Below are 24,717 nucleotides of genomic sequence, written 5' to 3' on the forward strand. Positions count from 1 at the left end.
AATACTTGGCAGAATTTATATAGCACTTTTAAGGAGGGTTACTCAAATGCAGGCCAAGACTTTTGCTGAGACTACGGAGGAAGTGATTTGCAAATCTGATTTTCTGTTGTGAACCGCCCTGAGATCTATGGATAAAGGGTGGTTTACAAATTTAATAAATAAACTGCACTGGCGAAACAAGTGCAGACCCCATGTGTCTTCCGTGGCCACAGATGCAGCCGCAGCTAAATGCCAGTTTGAGAATCACAGCTGTGGAGTACTGGGTACTTTGCATATATAATTTTGCTGCTGCTTACAACAGGCCTGTGAGGTAGTACAGCCCTCTGTTTCCAACAGTGTTAGTCATGTCTTGATTAATGGAGGTTCCAGTTGTATCCTTAAAAAAAAAAACCTAAGCTAGCGGTCAGCACCACATATTGTGGCAATGAGTTCCGCAAGTTAATCATGGTGTGAATAAGTGCTTCCTTTTGTCTGACTTGCATCTATTCTCAATCATACTTGTTTGGGTGACCCCCAAGTTCTGGTTTTATAGGTGCGGAAAGAAAATATTTCTCTGTCCACATCATTCATAATCATATCCACTTTGTCTCCATGGATCATCTCCCATCATCACTATTTTCCTAAAACAAAAAAACAACCCACCTTCTTTATCCGTTTCTCACAGAGGAGATGCTCTGATTCCTTGATCAATGGGACAATAGAGGTGTGAAAATGGAAGGATTTTTTTTTTAAGTAACCTAATAAATCCGTACAAGTTCTCTTGATTTCAGAGAGAGTTCCCCCTGCCAAGGATGGCGGTTTGACAAGCCAAAAGCTATTAGTGACACAGAAAAAAGAGAGAGGCATAAAACCAATGCAAAAAAAAAAAGCTTGCCAGTCAAGAGACATCTGAGCTGAGAAAAGGAATCTGAATTGAAGGCTAATACCCATGAAAGATTAAGTTAGGCAAGGGGGTGTCTATTAGTGTGAAAATCATTTTCTTCACCCACCATCTGGTGCTTATGCCTATTTGTCAGAGAAGGGGTTTGGGACTCACTGCCCCCCAAAAAGAAAAACCGGGCTAAGTGGCATCGTTTAATTGATCAAAGAGACGCTTCGGTGCAATGAGCTTTGCCAGCAAACGTCAGGAATATGATCTCTTCAGCAAAAGAGCTTTATCTGCTAGGAATGCTGGGGAGAATTAGCTGCTGTCGTCTCTCGTTGTTGCACCTCTCTCTAATGATACGTCGACCACATAGACACAAATTGCAGAAACGAAGCAGTGGAGCCCAGTTGCACCCCCCCGGCCTTTCCAGAATAACCTAGTTGGCCACTGTGAGAACAGGAATGCTGGACTAGATGGGCATTTGGTCTCATCCAGGAGGGCTCTTCTTCGTTCTGCCCGGACACTGAGGTCCAGCGCCGAGGGCCTTCTGGCGGTTCCCTCGCTGCGAGAAGCCAAGTTACAGGGAACCAGGCAGAGGGCCTTCTCGGTAGTGGCACCCGCCCCGTGGAATGCCCTCCCACCAGATGTCAAAGAGAAAGACAACTACAGTGGTGCCTCGCTTAACGAATGCCCTGCTTAACAAAATTTCCGCTTAACGAAAGGATTTTTTGAGAAGAGGTTGCCTCGCTAGACGAATTCGTTTTATGAAAAAATTGTCTAGCAAATCACGGTTTCCCATAGGAATGCATTGAAATTCAATTAATGCGTTCCTATGGGCAAAAAAAAAATCAATGCATTCCTATGGGACTCGCTAGACGAATTTTTCGTTATAAAAAAAGACCCGTGGAACGAATTAAATTCGTCTAGCGAGGCACCACTGTACCAGACTTTTAGAAAACATCTGAAGGCAGCCCTGTTTAGGGAAGCTTTTAATGTTTAATAGATTATTGTATTTTAATATTCTGTTGGAAGCTGCCCAGAGTGGCTGGGGAAACTCAGCCAGATGGGTGGGGTATAAATAATAAATTTTTGTTGTTGTTGTTGTTAATTTCTTATACACCACCCATCCAACTGGGTTGCCCCCAGCCACTCTGGGCAGCTTCCAACAAAAATACAGCAGCAAACGTTAAAAGCTTCCTAAAAACAACAGGAATTGCGTTCTTATGGCAGGAGGAAAGGGACGATCAGGTGAGCACAATGGGCCACGGTGAAAATTTATCAAGGGCTGCACCGTTGTCATTAGTATGCATACTTTATTTGCATCCCTTTCATCAAATTAACACAAACAGCGTGCAGCCATGGCCTGGTGCACGCAGTGAATTCTCACCCATCTCAATTTGTTATATACTGAAATGTATCTTGGGGATATGGCAAGGGATCATACATCATCATGTGTCCAAAGCTAAGGTTCCAGATGGAAAGGCTTGTGGAGAGAGTTTTAATTCATGTTCAGCCATATTTGACACATTTTAGTTGGGCCTAGAAATGCCTCCCAACAGCTAAAAATCTAGAGTCACTTAATCAAAGATCGTGAGAGAGCTTGACAAACTAAAATATAATGGAAGGTGATTTTCACTTAAAACCTTTATTATTATTATTATTTTAAGCGTAGGATATCCCTGGATTGTGCTTTTCAGAGTTTCTCTGTAGTTTTCATAACTTTAGACCTTGTTCAGTCTGCCCTGCAGAAGGTTCCTGAGGGCATCATGCAACTTGAGGATATATGGGTTGCCCATGCATAGTTCTAATAAGATAGGAACGTCCAACAGGTAGATTGTGATCTACCAGTAGATCACTGGACGTCTGTGGTAGATCACTGGTAGATCACTGGCTCCCCCCCAAAAAAAAGTTAAACAACTTTGGCTCCCCTAAAAAAAGCTCAACATTTTTGCCCTTCACTCCCCCAAAATGGGGCTTTCCTCCTCCCTAAAAACAGCTTTGACCTGAACCCCTAAAAAACGGGCCTTCATCCTTTCTAAAAAAAGGTCAGCAACCTTGACCTCAACCCCAAAAAGGGGGTAGATCACTGCCAGTTTTTAACTCTGTGAGTTGATCGCAGTCTCTTGGGAGTTGGCCACCCCTGTAATAAGATAACCATGTGCCCTGGAAGTCAGGTAGCCTGGTGGGTTAAACAGGAGTCTTGAACTAAATTACTCAAGTTTCCCATAGCCGTTCTTCCAGCTTTGAAACCAGAAGTTGTAACCCTCGAGCCCCAGGCAAGTAAATTATTGACGCTCTTAATGCTTCTAATGGGTTTGGAAGACAAAAGTTAAGCATATCTTCTGTATAGAGAAACATACACTGCGGACAGTTGGATCTTTTCAAATCTTTGTGGGCAGGCTGATCCTTTGGTTATGGCTTTCCAGCGAAACCGCCGTCTTATGAAGCTTACTAGGTGTTTGCACGATGCAAAAATGCCCAACACACCAGAAAGCAAAAACATCTTGGCAAATTGTACATGTTTTTAAGATTTTGTTTTCATCTTCATTTTGAAATCTCCGTGGCTTTACATTTTTCATGATAAGCAATGCTTCCTTCAGACTTCATCCAGTACTCATCCTGCCGAATGTTTTGGTTCTCTGGGGAGTGTATAATTGCAGCTTCTGATTTTTCAGAAAGAAAAAGAAAAGAATTCTGCTTTGCAGAAGGTTGGTGTGCTGTAGCTGTTAGTGTTGTGGAGATCTGGGTTCAAATCCCCGCTCAGTCTTGAAACTCCTTGGCTGACTTTGGGCCCAGTCAATCTTTTCTCAGCCTAGCCCTAGCAGCTGTGAGAATGAAATTGGATAAACCCCTGAGTAGATGGTTTTTGTGTTATCTGGAAGAAGGCGAGATATAACTATGACTGGATCCATTGTTAATTTTTTAAAAATTAGGTATGTCTGTGCTTTGGGTTTCCGTTGAGAAAGAAGAACCAGATAACAAAGAAGAAGAAAAGGGGAATAGTAACTTAGGCTTTATCATACCATCTCTCTAGCTTACTTTTAAAAACTCCCCTATGTTTCCAGCCTTAGGGTGTTTTCATACAACAACAACAACAACAACAACAACAACAACAACAACAACAACAACAACAACAACAATTTTATTTATACCCCACCCTCCTCAGTCAAAACCGGGCTCAGGGTGGCTAACACCAATAAAATTACAATAAAACATAAAAAGAAGTTAATTAAAATACAGATTAAAATACAATATTAAAATTTAAAAGGCAGCCTCATTTTAAGTAGTCTATAAATCCAAGCCATGAGGGAGGAAAACACAGGGGTCAGTCTAAGTCCAGTCCAAAGGCCAGGCGGGACAGCTCTGTCTTGCAGGCCCTGCGGAAAGATGACAAATCCCACAAGGCCCTGGTCTCCTGTGAAAGAGCCAAGTTGGGGCCAATACTGAAAAGGCCCTGGCCCTAGTTGCATTAACAAGTACTCTTGAGCTTGTCTCTGGTGTTTGGGGTGTCATGTATGAATTCATAAGGGCATAAGAGCCAAAGTCCCGTGTAGTTCAGCATTCTGTTCTCAGAGTGGCCAGTCAGAGGCCCCCCAAGGGAAGCCCACAAGCACCACTTGAGCACAACACCACTCTCCCCACTTCTGATTCCCACCAGCGGGCATTAGAGGCATGCCGCTGATTTGCATTAATGCTGTTAATGTCAACAGGAACTTGGAAGAGAAACAAACGCACCCTGGCCAATGTAGATTTTTCCATTTTCGTCAGGATACGACTAAAACCCAAACTGACTTGATGGCTAAGCTAGAGGTGACACCATTTATGTAATTAACAATTGTGTGAATGGTTGTTGTTGTTTTTAAAAAGAAGTGAATAGTGGGGCCAATCTCGAAGGGGACCCTGGGGGTGGAGAGAAATGGGGCAGGAAGTTTGCATGAATGAGTTCGTGTTATTCACACGTTTTTGTACAACGCCCTGTTCAGTAACGGCAATCGTGCAAGGTGGATCGCTGTTACTATCTCATTATTGCAAATGGGGAAACTGAGGCTGGGAGGTGGTGGGTTGTGTAGGATGAGGCTTGGACTGGCGACTTCCCGTGTTTACAGTTCATGCTCTGAGAAATCAGAAAGCAAAAGCAAAACTCTGTTTTTCACTTAGTTTGATACCCTGCATATTTGGCAGTCCAGGCCATCCTCATCGGATTTGGGGTGATGTGTCATTGCAGGAAATGTTGTTTCGTCCTCCCTGTCAGCGGAATGTGGTGATGGCCACCAATTTAGTTGGCTTTAAAGGGGGATTAAACAAAGTCACCAAGGATAAGGCTATCACTGTCTACTAGTCTTGATGGTTATACTTCCAGGATCAGAGGCAGAATGACCGTGAATACTAATTGCTGCGGAGAAGCAGTGGGAGAGAGCCCCATTTATTCGTTTATTTTGTGTACCACCCTTCATCTGAAGACCACCAGGCAGTTCTCAATTGAAATGGGCCCAGAAACTGTTTGGCAGCCAGTGCAATTGGGCCAGGATTGGCGTTGTATGCTCAAACCGTCTTGCCCCGGTGAGCAGCCTGGCTGCCGAATTCTGAAGTTTCCAAACCGTCTTCAGAGGCAGCCCTACACACAACGCATTGCAGTAGTCTAATGTAGAGATTATCAGAGCACAGACTTGTGTGCTCATTCATGGTCTTTCCAGAGGCATTGGACATTCTGGAAAAAAATATGCCAGATGGGACAGGCCTTTGGTCCGATATCCAGAAGAGCTGCTCTTCTGAAATCTCTGGTTCATCCTACATCATAGGAAAACATCCTGTATTCCGTATCTGTGCCTTCTTTCATGGAGACAAAGGGACAGTTCGTTTCCCAATTTTTTAGGCTCCGTTCTGAAATCGCAATATCACAAATACATTTTTAACAGCCTAAAGCTGAGTCTTTGAGCAGAAATTTCCTTAATCGACCTCAAAATGGGGGGATTGGATTTCCATTGGAGCAGCACACTTACAAACTGTAAAAGTTAATGGTTTTATCTTAAGCCAATGGTTTTATCTTAAGCCCCCAGTTCTCTTGCTCGGTTAGAGTTAAGCTGTTATATATGACAATAGAGGAGCTCTTAATCTGATAAAATCGAAAAAATTGGGGGACATTTTTAAACTGAATGCGCCTGTATTAAATAACAAGATTGCAGAGCATGGAGAGTTACAAATGCAGCCCTTAAAAATGACAACAAAAATCTATTTTAAGCCCTTTATCTTTATGGTCCAGTGGAAGTGTTCTGCCTTAGCTGCCTCTTTATCTTCTCAAAAGCTTTATTAATTGAATAGAAAGAAGCTCATGTTTTTGCCTTCTTCTTTCCCAGCAATAAATACAGAGGGAGGGAGGGATGGAGACAGGGACAGAGAGAAAGGGGGCGCTTATCTAGATGTTTAGGTCATTCAGAACTTGTTTAGGTCATTCAGAACATAAGAGCCAATCGGGCCAATGACCCTTGGAGCCCAGCATCCTGTTCTCACAGTGGCCACCCAGGTGCCTGTGGGAAACCCTCCAGCAAGATCCGAACACAAGAGCCCTCTCCACTCCTGTGGTTTCCAGCAACTGGGATTCAGAAGCAGTACAGGAAGTACCTTCAGGAAGGAGGGGTGTGTGTGTGTGTGTGTGTGTGTGTGTGTGAGAGAGAGAGAGAGAGAGAGAGAGAGAGAGAGAGAGAGAGAGAGAGAGAGAAACACAGTGGGGGCCTCTCCCAGTCATTCCAAAAAAATAAAAATAAAACGATTAAAATGTAACTACAAACGTAGATTTTAGAAATGCTTCTGCGTAGCCTTTACCTGAGAATGTTGTTTGCGTCTGCAGGTTTGAGACTTTCGAAGTGAACAGCTTTGAACAATTTTGCATCAACTATGCCAATGAAAAGCTCCAGCAGCAGTTCAACTCGGTAATTTGGGTTTATAGTTTTTATTTTTCCGCGGTGACATTGCCTGGAAGTGTGGTGAAGAGGGATAGATAGAAAAGCAAATATTTTTAATATGTGTAAAAGATGGCAAGGGGGTCTCCAACCACGTTAAATTTTTAACACACAACAGGCCTCCCCCCCTTTTTTAGTTGAGATTATTTTGTTTTTTGCTGAAAACAGGATGTATTATTTAATATGTTAAAAGTACAGAGGAGCCCTCAGTATTCATGGTGGGTCTATAATCTTTTGCATGCTTGCTTAAAGTAATGGTCTATTGGTTTCAATGGGGCTTACTCCTGTGAGGAAGAGTAGCCTGTATCTAAATTGTAGCTGAAAATGTATTTAATCATCTCCCAGATTCAGAGACTGCATGTATTTGTTTTATTTATTTATAAACAAAAATTTATATACCGCTGTATCATAAATATATATCACAGTGGTTTGTAACAACAGGAAGCTCTCCAAGTTCCCAACTATCTAATGGCCTGACTAATAAAAGTTTTCCCATCGTATTTTTTTAATATATAAAAAAACAAGTTTTCCCATCCTTGCTGAATGTGGGCACTACAAAATATACATTTTAGAGAAGAAATTGTGTTTATGCTCTGACAAACCCCCCCCCCCAAAAGCAGGCAACACTTCTTCACTTTCCTCTGCCCTCCCCCCAAACAAATGAGGTACAGGTGAAGAAAGCAAGGAACATCCTCCCCCAACAGGTAACCCCCCTTGCCCTAGCCAAATGATTTTTAAAAAGCAAAAACCAAAACTAACCAGTCATTTTTCTATGGAATTAGAAATGACCGTGAAATTATCATTTCACTGAAAGTTTATTGGTGCAACTTTGTAAAGTTTCAGTGAAACTGTTTCCCCCACTGCTAGCTTGCATCTTTACATTTGTATGAAAAAATGCAAGCTTCTTCCCTCGAGAGAGGGAGAGCAGCGCATAAGCTGGACCTCTCCATTGGCTGTTGCTGAAAGACCAGCAAATTCAAGGTCCTCCAATCCCCCACCCCACCCCGTTCCTGCCGATGGCTACAAGATCTCTGTATCTAAGAATTAGTGCCAGAACTTGCTTTTTTGTTCCTCCTCCCTCCCAGTCTCCCCTTTCCCTTTCTGTTGTGTCTCTTAGGCAGGTGCTGTCATTCCACTACTATCCGAAAGCCATTCGGTGAGCCTTTTTCAGATGCAGAGGAGAATAAAAATCCCTGCTACTACTAGTAGTAATAATAGTGATCCTCTGGTGCCACTTTCCCACTCAGCCCTAGATTTAAAAGAGGGGGGGGTGAGAGAATGAGTTGGAAGGGACCCTGAGGATAATCTAGTTCAACCCCCTGCAATGCAGGAATATGGAACTGCTCCATATGGGGATTGAACCTGCAACCTTGGCGTTATCAGCTCTGGAGTCTTCACTTGTTCTTCACACACAGCACTTTCCTGCGGGGAAGAAGGCAACACGCCTGTGCTTCTGGTTTCACTCTCAATGCGTGTTTTTGCACAGGCCTCATGCTTTGGATGTCGGTCCCAGTGTGTGAGCATTTGAGAATCAGACATTTGGAATAAAACAGGCATCTACTTACTGTCGGGGCTTTGAAAAAACCAAATCAAATCCCAGCAGGCCTTTGAGAACATTCCTTCATTTATCATCAGATTGCCGGTAGTTTTTCCTAAACGGACCTTTACTGTTTTTCGGTTGCAGCATGTGTTTAAACTGGAGCAGGAGGAATACATGAAGGAGCAGATCCCTTGGACACTTATAGATTTTTACGACAACCAGCCATGCATAGACCTTATTGAAGCCAAGCTGGGTATCTTGGACTTGCTGGATGAAGAATGCAAGGTAAGAAGAGCCAGAATCGTGATTGGTAGCCCTCCATCTATACAAGTGTCATGATAAGCAATAAGCTTTGAAGGCTTTTGAAAAGTCGGCCTTTGCTGCTCCGATAATCCTTTGCTTAGCAGAGCAGAGCTGTGGCAGCCCCATCTTTTTGCTACTGACTTACCTGCAGTTTGTTTGTTTGTTTGTTTGCTTGCTTGCTTGCTTGCTTGTTTTATGCCTGTATGGGGAAGTTTAAATGTTTGCTGTTTTTTTGTGTTTTTAATATTTTGTTGGGAACCTCCCAGAGTGGCTGGGGCAACCCAGTCGGATGGGTGGTAATAACAATACAGTCGTACCTTGGTTGATGAGCGGAATCCATTCCAGAAGTCCGTTCAACTTCCAAAACGTTCACAAACCAAGGGGCGGCTTCCGATTGGCTGATTGGCCAGTGAGCAGAGCCTGCATAAAGAATAAATTGTGCAAAAGCCCATTCTTGTCAAATCCTCACATTTTAAGGATGCCGTGAGTAAACAAAGGTGACATTATCTTGATGGCACGGCAAAATTTTGTGGAAAAGCCTTTTCAAAAATAAACTTGGTTACTCGGTGCAATAATTAAACAAAAGATAAAATAGGTCGTTTGAGGTGTGTGGGATTGTGATACAGAGAAGCAAAAGCTGTCAAGTTACTGCTGAAATATGTGTTTTCCGCATAGGTGTATATCTGCTTTGGGTAATTAAGACACTAAGTGCTTTAAACTTGAAAAAGCTATTGTCTTTTAGTGCTGAGCTTTCTTGTTTTGCCAAAACACAGGATGCAACCTGAAAGAATCAAGTTTGTGCTTCATTTCTGCATAAATATTGGTTTACTGTTTTCTCAAGCACTAGTAGCATTGCTGTAAGAGGTGATAACGGTGCAATAAAAGTTGTAAGGAAAATGTTGGGGTAAATATAAAAGTAAAATGCTCAAAACGTTTTATTCTGAAGCCACGAAAAGCCTGACCAATGCAAGTGTCCCAGTTTGCCATCAAAGACGCTTACCTATTTGATATTTTGCTGGGGTGCTAGCATGTTTTGATGAGGTCTCAGTTCAGTCTCTTAACTACCTCCAGCTAGGAATGTACAGATCAGTCAATATCTGGTCCGTACCAGTTTTGCATGTGTTAGAAGCATAGACTTGCAGAGTTGGAAAGGGCTCTGAAGATTGCCTAGTACCACCCCCTGCAATGCAGGAATCTCAACTAGATCATACATGACAGACGGCCGCCCAACCTTTGCAGTCTTTAGAGCAGGCATCCCCAAACTGTGGCCCTCCAGATGTTTTGGCCTACAACTCCCATGATCCCTAGCTAACAGGACCAGTGGTTGGGGAAGATGGGAATTGTAGTCCAAAACATCTGGAGGGCCGACGTTTAGAGGGTTGGACTAGGATCTGAAAGATCAGGGTTCAAATTGCCAATCAGTCAGGCTCATTGGGTGACCTTAAGCAGTCACAGTCTTTTATAGCCTACCTCGCAAGGTTGTTGTAAGGATAACATGGTGAAAGGAAGAGCCATGCATGTAGCCTTGAGGTCCTTGGAGGAGAAGTGAGATATACATGTCCAAAATAGTTGTGTGCAGGGTTTTTTACCAGAAAAATACACTAATCCAGCTTGTGCCAACTTGGGACCTCCCAGATGTTTTGAACTACAGCTTCCATTAGCTGGCTGTGAGCTAATGGGAGTTGTAGTTGAAGACATCTGAGGAGTCCCGGGTAAGGGAAGGCTGGATTAGTGCAAGTGGTACTGATCGTGTCATCATTGTGTATCGTAAACCACTGTAATCGTATCTTCGCTGCGTAACGAACTGGCAGTGCATATCTCCATTCAGAACTGCCTCGACCCTAACAACATTTTGTAAAATCAGCATAAGGCATGTGCTTTTATGCTGAATACTGATGTGTTTTTGTGTTAACACCTCTCACTTCCCTCAATTTCTTCCTTTAAGGTCCCTAAGGGAACAGATCAGAACTGGGCTCAGAAGCTGTACGATCGCCACGGCAGCAGCCAGCACTTCCAGAAACCTCGCATGTCAAACATCTCCTTTATAGTTGTGCACTTTGCAGATAAGGTAATAGGAGCGGCTGGAGAGTGTGCTGCGTTAGGCTGCGTTCTGTGTGGCGATGGGCTGAGTGTGGTTTGTGGCAGCCACTGAGAATGGGTTTACTTCCCTCTTGATCTTCAAATGCTCAGGCTAGTCTAGAATCATAGAGTTGTAGAGTTGGAAAGAACCCCACGGGTCATCCTGGCCCAACCACCTGAAATGCAGGAATGAGTTGAAAGCCTGCATTTGGGGTAGGATGGGAGCTCTAGCTCCAGCTCCTTCATTCAGTTCCATCATGGTGAGAGCCACTATGCAGGGGCTGGCAAGGTTTACCTGCCGCGGGCCGCTTAACTCCCGCGGAGATCGCTCCATGGGCCAGAGCGCAATTTCGGCACCATGCACATGCGTGGAGGAGGCATGCACGGCTTCCCATTGGCTGCAGGAGCTTCCTGCAGCCAATGGGAGGCTGCCCAGCATCGCGGAAGGCGGTCCCCACTCCCCGCAGGTTTAGTGCGGCGCACGGGAGCCGGCCAATCGGGTGGCAGGGGTCCCTGATCGGGTGGCGGGCCTCTATGGGCCAGTTAAGTGACCCCCATGCTGTACCTCCTAAAAAGGTTTTTGCTTAGATAAGCCTATCCATTCAAACAGAATGTAGACATGAATTTCAGCCTAGTTTTATTGTTGATTTTAATAACATTTGAAGGTTATAGATTGTTGTTTTTCAACTTTGTTTTACTGATAATTTCATTGTTTCATTCTGGAACAGGCAGGCACTGTGGATTTTAAAGCTGTCCTTTTTAATTACTACCTTTGGGTGTAGTCTTACCAGATTTTATGCTGGTAGCTGCCCTGGGCACCCTTCAGGGAGGAAGGTGGGGTATAAGTTTAATAAACAAACAGACCAGGAAATAGGTAGGGCAGTTTTTAACAGCAGATTCAAGTACCTCACTTCTTAGAAATGACTCTTAAGTCATGCCAGGCGGTTAAATTACAGGAACAGGGCCCAAAAACAGTTGGCAACCCTGCCAGGGAGACCCATGTCTAACTCTCCAGTCAACCTTGAAGCTGCCTCAGTATGCTTGGAGGGGGCTCACCATCTCAGCCTAATGTACCTTGCCATCTCCCTCTTGATTCTCCTGTGTGCATTTCAAGGTATAATAATAGCAGACTCTCAAAGAACTCTCAAAGAACCAGCTGCGAGGATGGGTGGAGAGAACTAGTGCCAAGTCATGTTCAGTTAAATGGGACAGCAGTTTGATGGATGAGAGAAGCAATGGCCTAGGTGTTCACTGAGTAAGGCCCATCACTCTGGTCTGCTGTGATGGGTACCTGGCGGCCTAGATGCAGTGCCATAATTATGTATTGATTGGTTAGAGCAATGGATACAAATCAGAGAAAAGTAAGTCCGGAGCTTCTGTTATCAGATGGGTTTAAAAGCTCTTTGTTAAAGTTGATTGTCCTTCTTTGAAGGACAGTCCACCTGGCCTTCTTTAGGTCTCTCTGAGCCTTCTTTTCCATGGCTCTCAGACAGCACATGGAAGGATACCTGTTTAGTTCCAGCTGGGGGAATCTGAGCAAAAGAGGCACATTGGTTGGGGCTGATCTCCTACACTCTACCCATCCCCCTCGTGCTTCATTCCTCAGTCTAGCTTTGGTTCTGGAAGTGAGACCAATTAGAGCAGAATTGCATGTGAGCAACAAGCACAGTGGGAAAGTCAGTGTTAAGTGCAGAGAGGCTCCAACTTCTATAATTGTCTGTCCGTTTTGGTCGAAAAATGTAGAGCTCCACTGCCAATTTTCATTGGACCATTGAGGCACACACAGATTTAAGTAAATGGATCTACTGCTGTTGCATGTTTGGATCTAAATTAGCCTGCGAGTTTTAAAGATCTATTTCTCAATCTTTAAGATCTGCTTCTTAAAAGCTTGGAGACTAAGCTCAGAGCAAATAAGCATATTTTATGGGCCTCAATTAACATGTACGGTTTGCATGTGTTTTGAAAAGGAAATGGAAAGCAATTTCCAGGGAGGTCTCTAAATGTTGTTGATTATCCTTATAATTAGCTCTCTGTTAACGACTGATTTCCTCAGGGGTCTGATCCTGGTTTCCTTGATGCCGACCTGAGAGAGATTTTTATACTTTCCTTATTTGTTGGTTCAGACTGAAATGTGCTTTCTGCCGTAAGCTTTGAGGATAGATGGGAAAGAGCTAGAATTATTTGCCACAACAACAACAACCACCCCACTGTAAATTTCACTAGGTAACTTTTTGTCCAGCCTTCTGCCTTATACTAAGCTATTATCTGGAGAATGATTTTCTTTGGAAGTTTATGCCATAAGAACTTCAGAGGCTTTAAAAGTCTCAAGAGCACAGTTGGCTTATATTCAGGAAACATCTGCTCTATATAGCTCTAGTTCGTGTATTCCATAGATTCATGTCAAAATCATGACATTTATAAGTTTCTGGTATTCAGAATCACTGAGATACTGGAAGCAGAAAGGCAAGGAAGAAGATGTCTGGCAGTGTTTTGTGTGTGTATGTGTGTGGGTCAGCTCAGATTGAATTTGGGAAGTCACAAACCGGTCACTTAAGGATTCCATCATGGGTATAAATCCAGATTCATGATGCCATCAAAAACCATGTTTTTGGAACCTTTGTGGCTCATCTCTGTGTTTGAAAAAAACGTCTGGGTGGTTATTTTGTTGGGATAATCTACATTCAGAGTCTTAACTCTTCTGCACCCTGCTCTGTTTCCCTATCTCCTAGGTGGAGTACCAGTGTGATGGATTTCTGGAGAAAAACAGAGACACTGTACATGAAGAACAGATCAATATACTGAAGGCCAGCAAGGTAAACTCTGAGATACCAGGGGGTGGAATAAACTTAAAACTGACGTTCCAGCATTACTCACGGTTCCTGCTTAGCCTCCTCTTCTTGCTTCCCATCCTTCCCAATCTTAAGCGAATCATTAAGATGGAATTGTGGAGAAGAAGTGTCCATCTTGGTTTCATTAAAATAGTGCAAAGTATCATTGGCATATGGGACCCAGGTGGCACTGTGGTTAAACCACTGAGCCTAGGGCTTGCTGATCAGAAGGTCGGCGGTTCGAATCCCTGTGACGGGGTGAGCTCCCATTGCTCGGTCCCAGCTCCTGCCAACCTAGCAGTTCGAAAGCACGTCAAAATGCAAGTAGATAAATAGGAACCGCTACAGCGGGAAGGTAAACGGCGTTTCCATGTGCTGCTCTGGTTTGCCAGAAGCGGCTTTGTCATGCTGGCCACATGACCTGGAAGCTATACGCCGGCTCCCTCGGCCAATAATGCGAGATGAGCGCGCAACCCCAGAGTCGGTCACGACTGGACCTAATGGTCAGGGGTCCCTTTACCTTTACCTTTATCATTGGCATACTACAATCTGCAAGAGTCCTCATGGGGGTAGAGGGCTCTTGAAGAGCTCACGGTGACCAGATATTAGCTGATCCCTGGGCCTAAGGCAGCCAAGTAATATACATTAACATTCTGGTTGGTACTCTGCCTCCTGAGGTGTGGGTCCCTTGCTACAGCTAGATCCTTCTGTGTTTAGCCTTCAGTTGTTGATACTTTATGCGGGGTGATCCTCGTATAAAAGGGGGCAAAACAATTCAAATTCTCAGTCCATCGTGCTGGGTGTCCCTCCAACCAGCCCTGTCTGATTCGATTGACCTTGGCCATCACGGGGCAACACGCTGAAGGAGCACTGTGATGCACCTCCTCAGATGGCAGGTGGAAGAAAGAAGAAGAAGAGTTTGGATTTGATATCCCGCTTTATCACTACCCGAAGGAGTCTCAAAGTGGCTAACAATCTCCTTTCCCTTCCTCGCCCACAACAAACACTCTGTGAGGTGGGTGGGGCTGAGAGACTTCAGAGAAGTGTGACTAGCCCAAGGTCACCCAGCAGCTGCATGTGGAGGAGCGGAGACGCGAACCCGGTTCCCCAGATTACGAGTCTACCGCTCTTAACCACTACACCACACTGGAAGAAACCACCAGTAGCTTTCCCAGTGGTGGTAACCAGTGGAAACCCCAGTAAGGGGGCATTTCAGAAGGATGGAATGGAGACAAACTGGCACAGGACCAATGCCACAGGGCTCTAGAAGCAACACTGACTTCGCGACTCCATCAAGCCCTTGCTGCTGGCCAGTGGTCCTCAAACTTTTTTCTCTAGGCCACGCTTTCAGAATGAAAATTTGTTCGTGCCACACTTGAATTTTTTTACTGGTAAGAAATGCGTTGGAAAACAGAAAGATACAACCACTAGCAGGGCTTCATTTATAATGCAGAACGCAACTGCTTTATAATATGATCGTGGGAAAGTATAAAGCAATGCAGCTACATAAGAACAGGAATCCGTCCCAAAATATAATTATAAATGAGCCTCTTACATATGTATACAAGCTCAATGAAGGGTGTGAGTTTGCAGTATCGCTTGATGTTCTTGCTCTCATTTTAAAAAGATATCTATCCATGTTCTGTATACACTGTATATTTTTTAAAAAAAACCATACTGCTTAAACCCCTATGGCTACAGTTAGAATTAAACATTTGTGTGCATGTGCGTGTCTACACACATGTGCAAAAACTGCAAAATTCAGCAGTTCAAAACAAGATTGCCACCAAACGCCCTAGTGAGCCACAAGCAATGTGTAGTAAGCCTTTGCATGTTCCCTCTTTTGCAAAAAAAAAATTTCCCCCAAAGGGGTACATGAGTCTAATGCTTATCCCCTAGAGGTATGTGCTCCCCTTCCATCTGTTTTCAGTGGCTGTTCTCTCCAGAGAAATTCAAGGGCGAAAGTCCAACCCAAACTCCTGGAAAATCAGCCAGACTGGGAGGGAGGGCAGGAGGCGGCAGCAGGGGCAGCGAAGAGCTTCCTCCAAAGAGATTGGGACACAAGGCAGACTGCCGTGGAGCAGATAACAGTTTAAATGGCAGGTTAATTTCACTTCATTGTTAGGATTCAGGTGCTCTGAGCCAGAGGAGCAGGGAGAAGCAGCAAGCAGATAAAAAGAGCTCAAGGAGAAACACCAAAGTGTTGGTGCGATATTGTGAACAAAGATTCTATTCCGGTTAGCGGTGCGGAGTTAAACAAAAACCTTTCTTCGGTCTTGCAGCTTCTGGCTGGACAGATTAATTACTGTTACTATGAGCTGTGGTGAACACCTTTCTCCCACACACAAAACAATGGCAACGTGTCCAGATCCTGCTTCTGTAGGTGTATTAGTACAGGTGGAATGAAGGGAGGAGAGGAAGCATTTTTGCAGATAAAGGGGCCTTTCTTGCAGATAAGGGACCGGTTGTTTGCTTCTTTCAAGAAGCAAGTCAGTACAGGAGAAATGCTTGCTCTATTGCAAGAAGAGGAAAGGACTTAAAAAAAAGAAAAAGGAAAGCTGCTATCCTAAATACACTGGGTGGAATTCAGAGTTTCAAAGGTTCCATCTCTGCAGTAAAACATCTCTGAAACGCTCTTCCCTCCCCCCACACCCTTGGAAATAGCCAGGCATGCCACAACAGGGAGTAAGTTAAGGGTAAAGAGAAGCTGTTTTGTGTTGCGGCCGAGAGCTGCTTTCTGGCACCACGTTCTATTGCTCTTGTTTTGAAATAATACAAGGGGCCTTGGAGTGCTTGAGCGCGAACATCTCTTTCATGTCAAAAGTGTTCATGTTCATGTAGGAGATGTGCACCTTGCGATGTTCCTGGGGGACAATCATTGGCGTTGTTGTTGTTGTTTTGCTGGTCTCAAATTCACGCCTAGTTGTCCGTTATGGGAAAGCTGTGTGTCACTTCCACAGTTATCTGGCTGCTGCCCTGCATGTATTGCTCCAAAGGGGAGAAGGAACTGAAATGTCAGAAGAGTCCCTGAATAGCAGCATGAATTCTTTAAGAACATAGAATCGTAGATTCACAAAATTGTAGAGTTGGAAGGGACCACCAGGGTCATCTAGCCCAACCCCCTGCAATGCAGGAATCTTTTCGCCAAACATGGGGTTCGAACCGACCATCCCGAGATTAAGAGTCTCATGCTCTACTGACTCAGCTATCCCTCAGATAACAGGAAGCTCCACCTAGTCCAGCTTTCTGATAACACAGTGGCCAATCACATGCTCCTAGGAAACCCACATGCTCCTAGGAAATCCACAATTATCACCTCCCAATGTTATTCCCCAGTATACTGCCTCTGATGTTGCCAGTAATATAGCCATCGTTACCAGTCACCACTGACAGACGTCCTCCATCAATTCATAGTACATCTTGTGGTAGTAGCAAATTCCATAGTTTGAACTGTGGGCTTTTCTATTCTTAACCATGTGCTGTTTTAACTATTTGCTCTGTTACTCTGGCACGAGGTGAAAAGCTAGAACTCAGGGCTCCCTCACAACAGCCCTGTCAGGTAGGTTAGGCTGAGAGATAGTGACCATGTGCTATCGCTAGTCCTCCCCATCTTATTATCTGAAGGTGTTAGCCCAAGAGAAGCTTGCTGGAGGCAGGAGATAGGCAGACAAAAGGATTCTGTGGGCGGCTGTGATTAAAATAAAGCCCAGCAAGCATAAAACAAACACCGAGTCCTGCGTCAGGCCAGATGACGATAATGCCATGCAAACAGATCCTTCCCTCAGTGGGATTTTGGCAGATATGCAAACAAGGTTAAGGCTAATTAATCTCCAAGAGGAACTGACAGAAAATTACAGTTCCCTCTTAATAAAGGCAGTGCAAAGGAGATTCTGCTTTTGAAGTTCCTTGTAGTTCTGACATGCATCTTGGGTCGGTGTTTTGAAGTGGGGCTAATGGTAGTTTCTTTTGTGACAGAAGTGCTGTGAGGTAGAGAATTTTTTTTGGGGGGGGGGTCTGGGCTGGGCTTGCTGAAAGTAAGTTCTTCTAAATTATCTTCAATGTGTTTATCCCGTGAAAGTTTTTCAAGTGTTTCTATGACGGCCAGAACCCTTCAGTAACTTTATCTCAAAACTATCTCTTATAATTGCGCATACCTGAAAGAGAGAGAACAAAATACATCATAGAATCTTGGAATTGTAGAGTTGGAAGAGATATTCACAGTCATCTAATCTAACCCCCTGCAATTTAGGAATCTCAACTAAAGATTCCCAGACAGGTGTGATTCAACCTCTGCTTAAAAGGGACCTCTGCTTATAAAAAATCTCCAAGGAATCTCCTGAGGGAATCCATTCTATTGTCAAAACGTTCTTCCCGATGTTTAGTCGGAATCTCCTTTCTTGCCACTTGAAGCCATTGGTTCGAGTCCTACCCTCCAGAGCAGGAGAAAACAAAGTTGGAGTAACATCTTCCATGCCCTTTAGATACTTAAAAATAGCTCTCATATCTCTTCTCACTGTCCTCTTTTCCAGGCTAAACCTGCTCAAACTCAGTTGCTAGAGCACAAGACTCTTGAGGGCCATGGGTTCGAGCCCCACATAGGTCCAAAGCTCATCATCATCATCATTTTATTTGTATGCCGCCTTTCCATAGTTGAAGCTATGCTCAAGGCAGTTTACAACGTTACATCATTACAAACATAACAGAAGTCATAAACAATAAAGAAAACACATCAAAAAGTACACAACCAAATGGAAAATATTTCCACGTAAACCATGAGATCTAAAACTAAAGATACAACAATAATATCAATAACAGCAATGGCTCTCTCAATCCCCCGTAAACAATACTCCAGCCCAAGAATCTGTTCAACAGCCTCAGCTTTTGTAGCTGGAGTCAGTCCGCACTCCACTCTCCCAGGCCAGATGGGAAAAGGCAGGGCGCAGGTCTTCCAGGGCTCACAGCCAAGATGGTCTCATTTAAAACAACACACATAGTTGTGGTTGTTTAGAGCTTGTCAGGCCAGGTGGAAAGAGGCAAGGGCAGGCCTCAGCAGGCAGTCCTCCTCCTGTGTTGCAGGGAGTTGGACTAGATGATCTTCATGTTCCCTTCTGACTTTTTGATTCTGTGATCTAATTCCCTCAGTAAATCGTTGCCGTGGTTTTCTAAACCTCAGCATGGCGGAGCATCTGCATGCGGAAGGTCTTGGGTTGAATCCTTGGCATCTCTATGTAGGGCTGAGGAAAAGACTTCTGCCTGAAACTGTGTAGATTGGGGGGTTCCCATCAATTGGTCTGCAGCAATGTGTGTAAAAAATACTGTTAAAAATCATGCAGCACCTAGCACAGAGCAATTAAAGCTGGCGGAAAAATCATTAAGTCGTCTGCCAAAAAACCCTCAGCTATTTTCCAGGGGCCTGTGGAGGGGGGAAATATTTGAGAACCACAGGTGTGGACAATACTGAGCTAGACAGACAGGTGGTCTGGCTTGGTATGAGGCAGCTTCTTGCATTCCTAAAATGTTCGTGCGTGCCCCCCCCCCTTATATACTGTGGTCTCAAAGGAATTGCATCATCACACCAGCTAGCAACAATTTTTTTTTAAAAAAAAAAAGCAACCTGCTTAACATCAGGTCTCCTTTGGCTCTAAGAGATACAGAAAACTATTTAATTGCATTTGATATGGCAATTCTCACCTGGCAGCATTTAGCACAGCACTGTTTAAAACCTTGCCTTTCAGCGAGGGCTCTGAGCGTGCCTTTGCTGACCAGGAGGACCCAAGCCTCTTTTCCTGACCGCCGTAGCAAGAGCACTAAACAGTCCAAGCCTTTTTTCCTTCTCTGCAGTACCCGATGGTAGCCGACTTGTTTCATGATGGGAAAGACTCCGCGCCAGCTGCTGCGACTGGAAAAGGAGCTTCCTCGAAAATCAGTATCCGCTCTGCCCGTCCACCTGTGAAAGCAGCCAATAAAGAGCACAAGAAAACAGTCGGGCATCAGGTAGGAAATCGTTCTCACACACACTCAGTGGAAGTTTTGCGTTCCCATTGCAGCATTCGTACTCTTTGTAGGGACACGGGTGGCGCTGTGGTTTAAACCACTGAGCCTCTTGGGCTTGCTGATCAGAAGGTCGACGGTTCGAATATCTGCGATGGGGTGAGCTCTCATTGCTCTGTCCCAGCTCCTGCCAACCTAGCAGTTCGAAAGCATGCCAGTGCAAGTAGAAAAATAGGCAGTAAGGTAAATGGCGTTTCCGTGCGCTCTGGCACTCGTCACAGTTCTCCGTGTGCCTGTAGCGGTTTAGTCATGCTGGCCACATGACCCAGAAAACTGTCTGTGGACAAACACTGGTTTCCTCGGCCTGAAAGCGAGATGAGCGCTGCATCCCCATAGTCGCCTTTGACTGGACTTAACTGTCCAGGCATAGCTGTCAACCCTCCCCTTTTTTTGCGGGAAACTCCCTTATTCCAAGCCACAGCTGTCAGCCTTCCCCTTTTTTGCTGGAAATTCCCTTATTCCAGCGCCGTTTCCCGCTGCTATCCCGGATTGTTAGATATACCGTAGACTGTCCCCGGGACAGGTGAGGCTGCTGCTGCTCCCTTATTTTCAAATCTGAAAGTTGACAGCTATGTGTCCAGGGGTCCTTTACCTTTTTACCTTTTATTCGTACTCTTTGTCACACCAAAAACGTAAGACTAAGTGAATAACCAACACTGAACACTACTGCTTGGGTGCATTTATTTACCTTAAGTTCTGCTGCCAATTTTAGGTACTCCTCCCCCCCCCCAAATAATTTTTATTAAATTTTCTGTTTTACATTTTTGAATATTTATTTAAACAACCTTAAAATATCAGTGACTTCCCTTCTATTCTTTCCATGGTTCATTTTCCATAACATAAATCCCTGCATATTTTATGTAAACTAAACCATTGAGTATTCCATTATTACATCCATCAAAACTTATTTACACTGTTGAATTTATCTTAATGCTGCCCACATTTTCAAATATACACAATTTCCCCCCAAATATACTAAAATAAATAAATTGATTTCAGGTATTCCCCTCCACCTGCCACCGCCTTAGTATTTGGGGTGGTTTGGCATTTATTTTGCATTCTGCTTAGATCTGGGGGCAGGAGATTTTATTAGGGCACAAAACTACCCCAGTGACCATTCTAAGGGTCAGATTTCTTCCATATGCTGACCATGATATTTTGCTTCCAGATGCTTCATTGGAAGCGGTTCATACGTGTAATAAATATTAACTAATTCAATTTAAGTTCCAGAAGAAGGCTTCTCTTAGGCCAGAATAGCTATCAGTCCTTGCTGTATTTAACTTAACAGCCGTTTGTGGTTCAGTGAGCCCCCGATTCTGTCTTCCAATCTTGCGTGTGGTATCCTTGCCAGGTGGGGTTTACAATATTTGGGCCAGATCCAAACATGTTGTTGTGCTAGCAGAAGCCATTGCACTTTGTCCTGTTAGCACCCTGGGACTTTCTGCCCTCTCTTTCCCCCTGCTCCCTCTCCAGGGAGAGATGGTTCTGTCTGGCAAACAGAAATGCTTACTCTTGACAGAATGTTACAGGTAGGTAGCCATGTTGGTCTGAGTTGAAGCAAAATAAAAAAATTCCTTCAGTAGCACCTTAAAGACCAACTAAGTTTTTATTTTGGTATGAGCTTTCGTGTGCATGCACACTTCTTCAGATAACTGGTATAAACTTAGTTGGTCTTTAAGGTGCTACTGAAGGAATTTTTTAATTTTGTCTTGACAGAATGAACGCTTTAGCATGATGTTGCACCCTATTGTATTTATTTAAAATGCCGTATGCACTGTTTTCCTATTAAAATATCCAGAGCCATTTGGGCAGGATCCTGCCTAGAGGCAGGAGGATAGAATCTGATGTCCTTTGGGTCCATTCCTCCCTTGCTGTTTTGTGATGTTAAAAGGCCAATATATTCTCTCTCTCTCTCTCTCTCTCTCTCTCTCTCTCTCTCTCTCTCTCTCTCTCTCTCTCTCACACACACACACACACACACACACACACACACACACACACACACCCCTAAATCCCTGAACAGTCTCCGCTGAAAAAGGATTGCATTTGAGGAGTTGTGAAGCAAGCAATTTGTGTCCGTGACACTGCGTCATTCCCACGTGCTGTAGCCACGAGGCAGTGACCAGGATGGGGCAAACTATTCACCTGCCCCCTTTAGACGTGTTTCCATGTGCATGTTCCTCCCTTGACTGCAGTGTCAAGAAAAGTGGGCAAGGCTTCACAGGTAGAGATGCTACGCTTTAGGGCTGAGTCATCTCACAGATTTAGCAGTCGCTCACTAAGCGTAATCAGGTGTAGAAAAATAAAGTGATGTTACAACCCGCATTGCGTCATCTAATTTCAGGAATGGGTTGTCTTTTTAATTGTTTCTTCCAGTTCCGTAACTCCTTACATTTGCTTATGGAGACCCTGAATGCCACTACTCCCCATTATGTACGCTGCATCAAGCCTAATGATGAGAAGCTTCCTTTCAGGTAAGTACTGCTCCTTCACAAGACAAGAGCATCAATAGGCTGAAGTCAAGCAGACCATGAGATAGTTGATGTTTGACTGTCGTCGTTGTTGTTTGTGCCCCAGCCACTCTGGGCAGCTTCCAACATATATAAAAGCATTAAATCTTAAAAAGCTTCCCTTCAGATGTCTTCTAAAGGTTATATAGTTACTCTTCTCCTTGACATCTCATGGGAGGGCGTTCCACAAGGTGGGTGCCACTACTGAGAAGGCCCTCTTTTCTAATTGTATATGGGGTAATCCTGCCCGATGCTGAGCATTCACTGCAATGAACCTTTAGAAATGTGTCATTCCATAGGGGTGACAGCTGCCTTACGCTGAGTTCACCTAGCCCAGTATTGTCTGCACTGACTGGCGGCAGCTCTCCAGCGTTTCAGATAGGGGGTGTTCCCAGCCCCACCCGGAGATGCTGGGGTTTGAACCCAGAACTTTCTGTATTCAGAACAGAGACTCTACCATTGAGCCGTTCCCCTAAAGAATACCCTATGTATTGTGGCACCCAGAACTGGACATAGTATTCCAGGTGTGCTCTGACCAAGGCAGAATAGAGTGGTACTATTACTTCCCTTGATCTGGACACTATGCTTCTGTTGATGCAGCCTAGAATAGCTTTAGCTTTTCTTGCTGTTGCACCACACTATTGACGCATGTTAAGCTTGTGGCCGACTAAGATCCCTAGATCCTTTTCACATGCACCTCATCTTATATTTGTGCATCTGGTTCTTCCTGCCTAAGTGCAGAATCTTACATTTGCCCCTACTGAAATTCATTCACTCGCTTAACTTTTGCTATAGCTACTCCTGTGAAATTTGCGATACTCACCGCTTCTTGCTAAATGTGTTGTTGAATAACTGCGGTACTCTGTCCCAAAGTGGCAAGAGTTTGATCGTGGCAACAGCATTTCAAAGAGGTCTCTTTGTTATAGCATAAAGAATTGCTTTGGGAGTTTGCATGATGAAAGGTGCTCAGTCAAAGCAAAATTGCTACTGTTATTTATTATTATTAAAATGGCACACACACATGAGCACACATACTGCTGAGCTGCTCACTGGTATAATGTGCTGAATGTCTGCGCTTGTGCATTTGACTTCATGATAAAATAATGGATCACTAGCTGCGGGATTGACAGCTTTGATGGATTTTATAATGCGGTGAACACCAGGAGGCAGCGTATTTCTTCTGCTATTACAGTGCATCAAGGGCTGCTCAAAACTGCGCATTGATTCTGGATTTACAAATATTAAATGTTGATAGCAATTGCTGAAGATTTTGTGGCACAGAAAAGGAACTGGCCAGCAAACCTGGAGTTTCTACTTCCAGTTCTGGCAAATTGTGAACTTGCCAATATATATATATAGGGGGGGACCCAGGTGGCACTCTGGGTTAAACCACAGAGTCTAGGGCTTGCTGATCAGAAGGTCGGCGGTTCGAATCCCTGCAACGGGGTGAGTTCCCGTTGCTCGGTCCCAGCTCCTGCCCACCTAGCAGTTCGAAAGCACATCAAAGTGCAAGTAGATAAATAGGGACCGTTCCGGCGGGAAGGTAAACAGCGTTTCTGTGCGCTGCTCTGGTTCGCCAGAAGAAGCTTTGTCATGCTGGCCACATGACCCGGAAAAACTGTCTGCAGACAAACGCCGGCTCCTCGGCCTATAGAGCGAGATGAGCGCCGCAAACCCAGAGTCGGACACGACTGGACCTGATGGTCAGGGGCCCCTTTACCCTTTACCTTTAAGAGGCTATATATTTATATTTATACTTCACCCAGCCACTTTGGGTAGCTTCCAACACACATAAAAATAAAACATCAAACATTAAAAAACTTCCCGATACAGGGCTGCCTTCAGATCAGTTATTCATTAAAGGGGGATGAAAAGGCCTTCCACAAGTAGGATCCAGAATTCAGAATTGATTTCAGGTTGAAAGCAGTGACCTCCTTGATGCTGGGAAAATGAAGGTGACCTCTGCTTAGTGTCAGGGGCAGGAAACTGTTTTTGTTTTTTTCAACCAGAGGGCAAGGTTCCCTCATAGACCATGTTCTCCTTATGCTAGAGGATGGTGGGGGCCAGAAGCAAAAATTGGTGGGGCAGCAGATGTACACCAGGGGACATTCCAGGTACAGTACACCAAAGCCAGAGGATGCTATATCACCACCTATTACCACATCTCTCCATCCTTCAACCTGGCATGCGATAAGCATTGTTACAGTTCAAGGACACATCACAGCTAGTCAAAAGCATTTTCCCTTCACTTCTGTGCCCCCGACCCCCCAAAAAATGCATGGGCCAATTAGGGAAATTGCCTGGGGAGAGGGAGTATAGTTTGGGGAGAGCCCTAAAGGCCAGATTGAGAGGGCTGTCAGCCCACATCAGAAGCTCCCTGCCCCCTTGCAGAATGTGATTAAGAATGCTTTAGCTTGGTATTTCAGTATGACAACAGAAATAGTGTTTCCAACTCCAGAAATGGTTTGCAAGATCCTCATAGTGATTCTTTTCTTGCAATGCTCTGAATTTCTTTATTTCCACCCCACTTTTGGTTACAGTTTAAATTGCACTGAATGTTGAAGTATTCCTAGGGAAGTTGTAG

The 24,717-nt window shown here is 44.3% G+C and overlaps 1 protein-coding gene across 8 annotated transcripts in view; it reads left to right on the forward strand.

Annotated features, from left to right (window-relative positions):
- MYO5B (myosin VB) overlaps positions 1 to 24,717 on the forward strand; it is a 269,223-nt gene that overhangs the window by 162,856 nt on the left and 81,650 nt on the right. For all 8 annotated transcript variants that reach the window (XM_060280366.2, XM_088653127.1, XM_088653128.1 and 5 more), the window contains exons 11-16: positions 6,711 to 6,792; positions 8,507 to 8,647; positions 10,611 to 10,733; positions 13,474 to 13,557; positions 19,414 to 19,566; positions 22,000 to 22,097. In XM_060280366.2, coding sequence (XP_060136349.2) covers positions 6,711 to 6,792; positions 8,507 to 8,647; positions 10,611 to 10,733; positions 13,474 to 13,557; positions 19,414 to 19,566; positions 22,000 to 22,097 — 681 coding nt within the window. The remainder of the gene's footprint in view (positions 1 to 6,710; positions 6,793 to 8,506; positions 8,648 to 10,610; positions 10,734 to 13,473; positions 13,558 to 19,413; positions 19,567 to 21,999; positions 22,098 to 24,717) is intronic.

This window comes from Zootoca vivipara, chromosome 10, assembly GCF_965207765.1.
Source record: "Zootoca vivipara chromosome 10, rZooViv2.hap1.1, whole genome shotgun sequence".
NCBI lineage: Eukaryota > Metazoa > Chordata > Lepidosauria > Squamata > Lacertidae > Zootoca > Zootoca vivipara.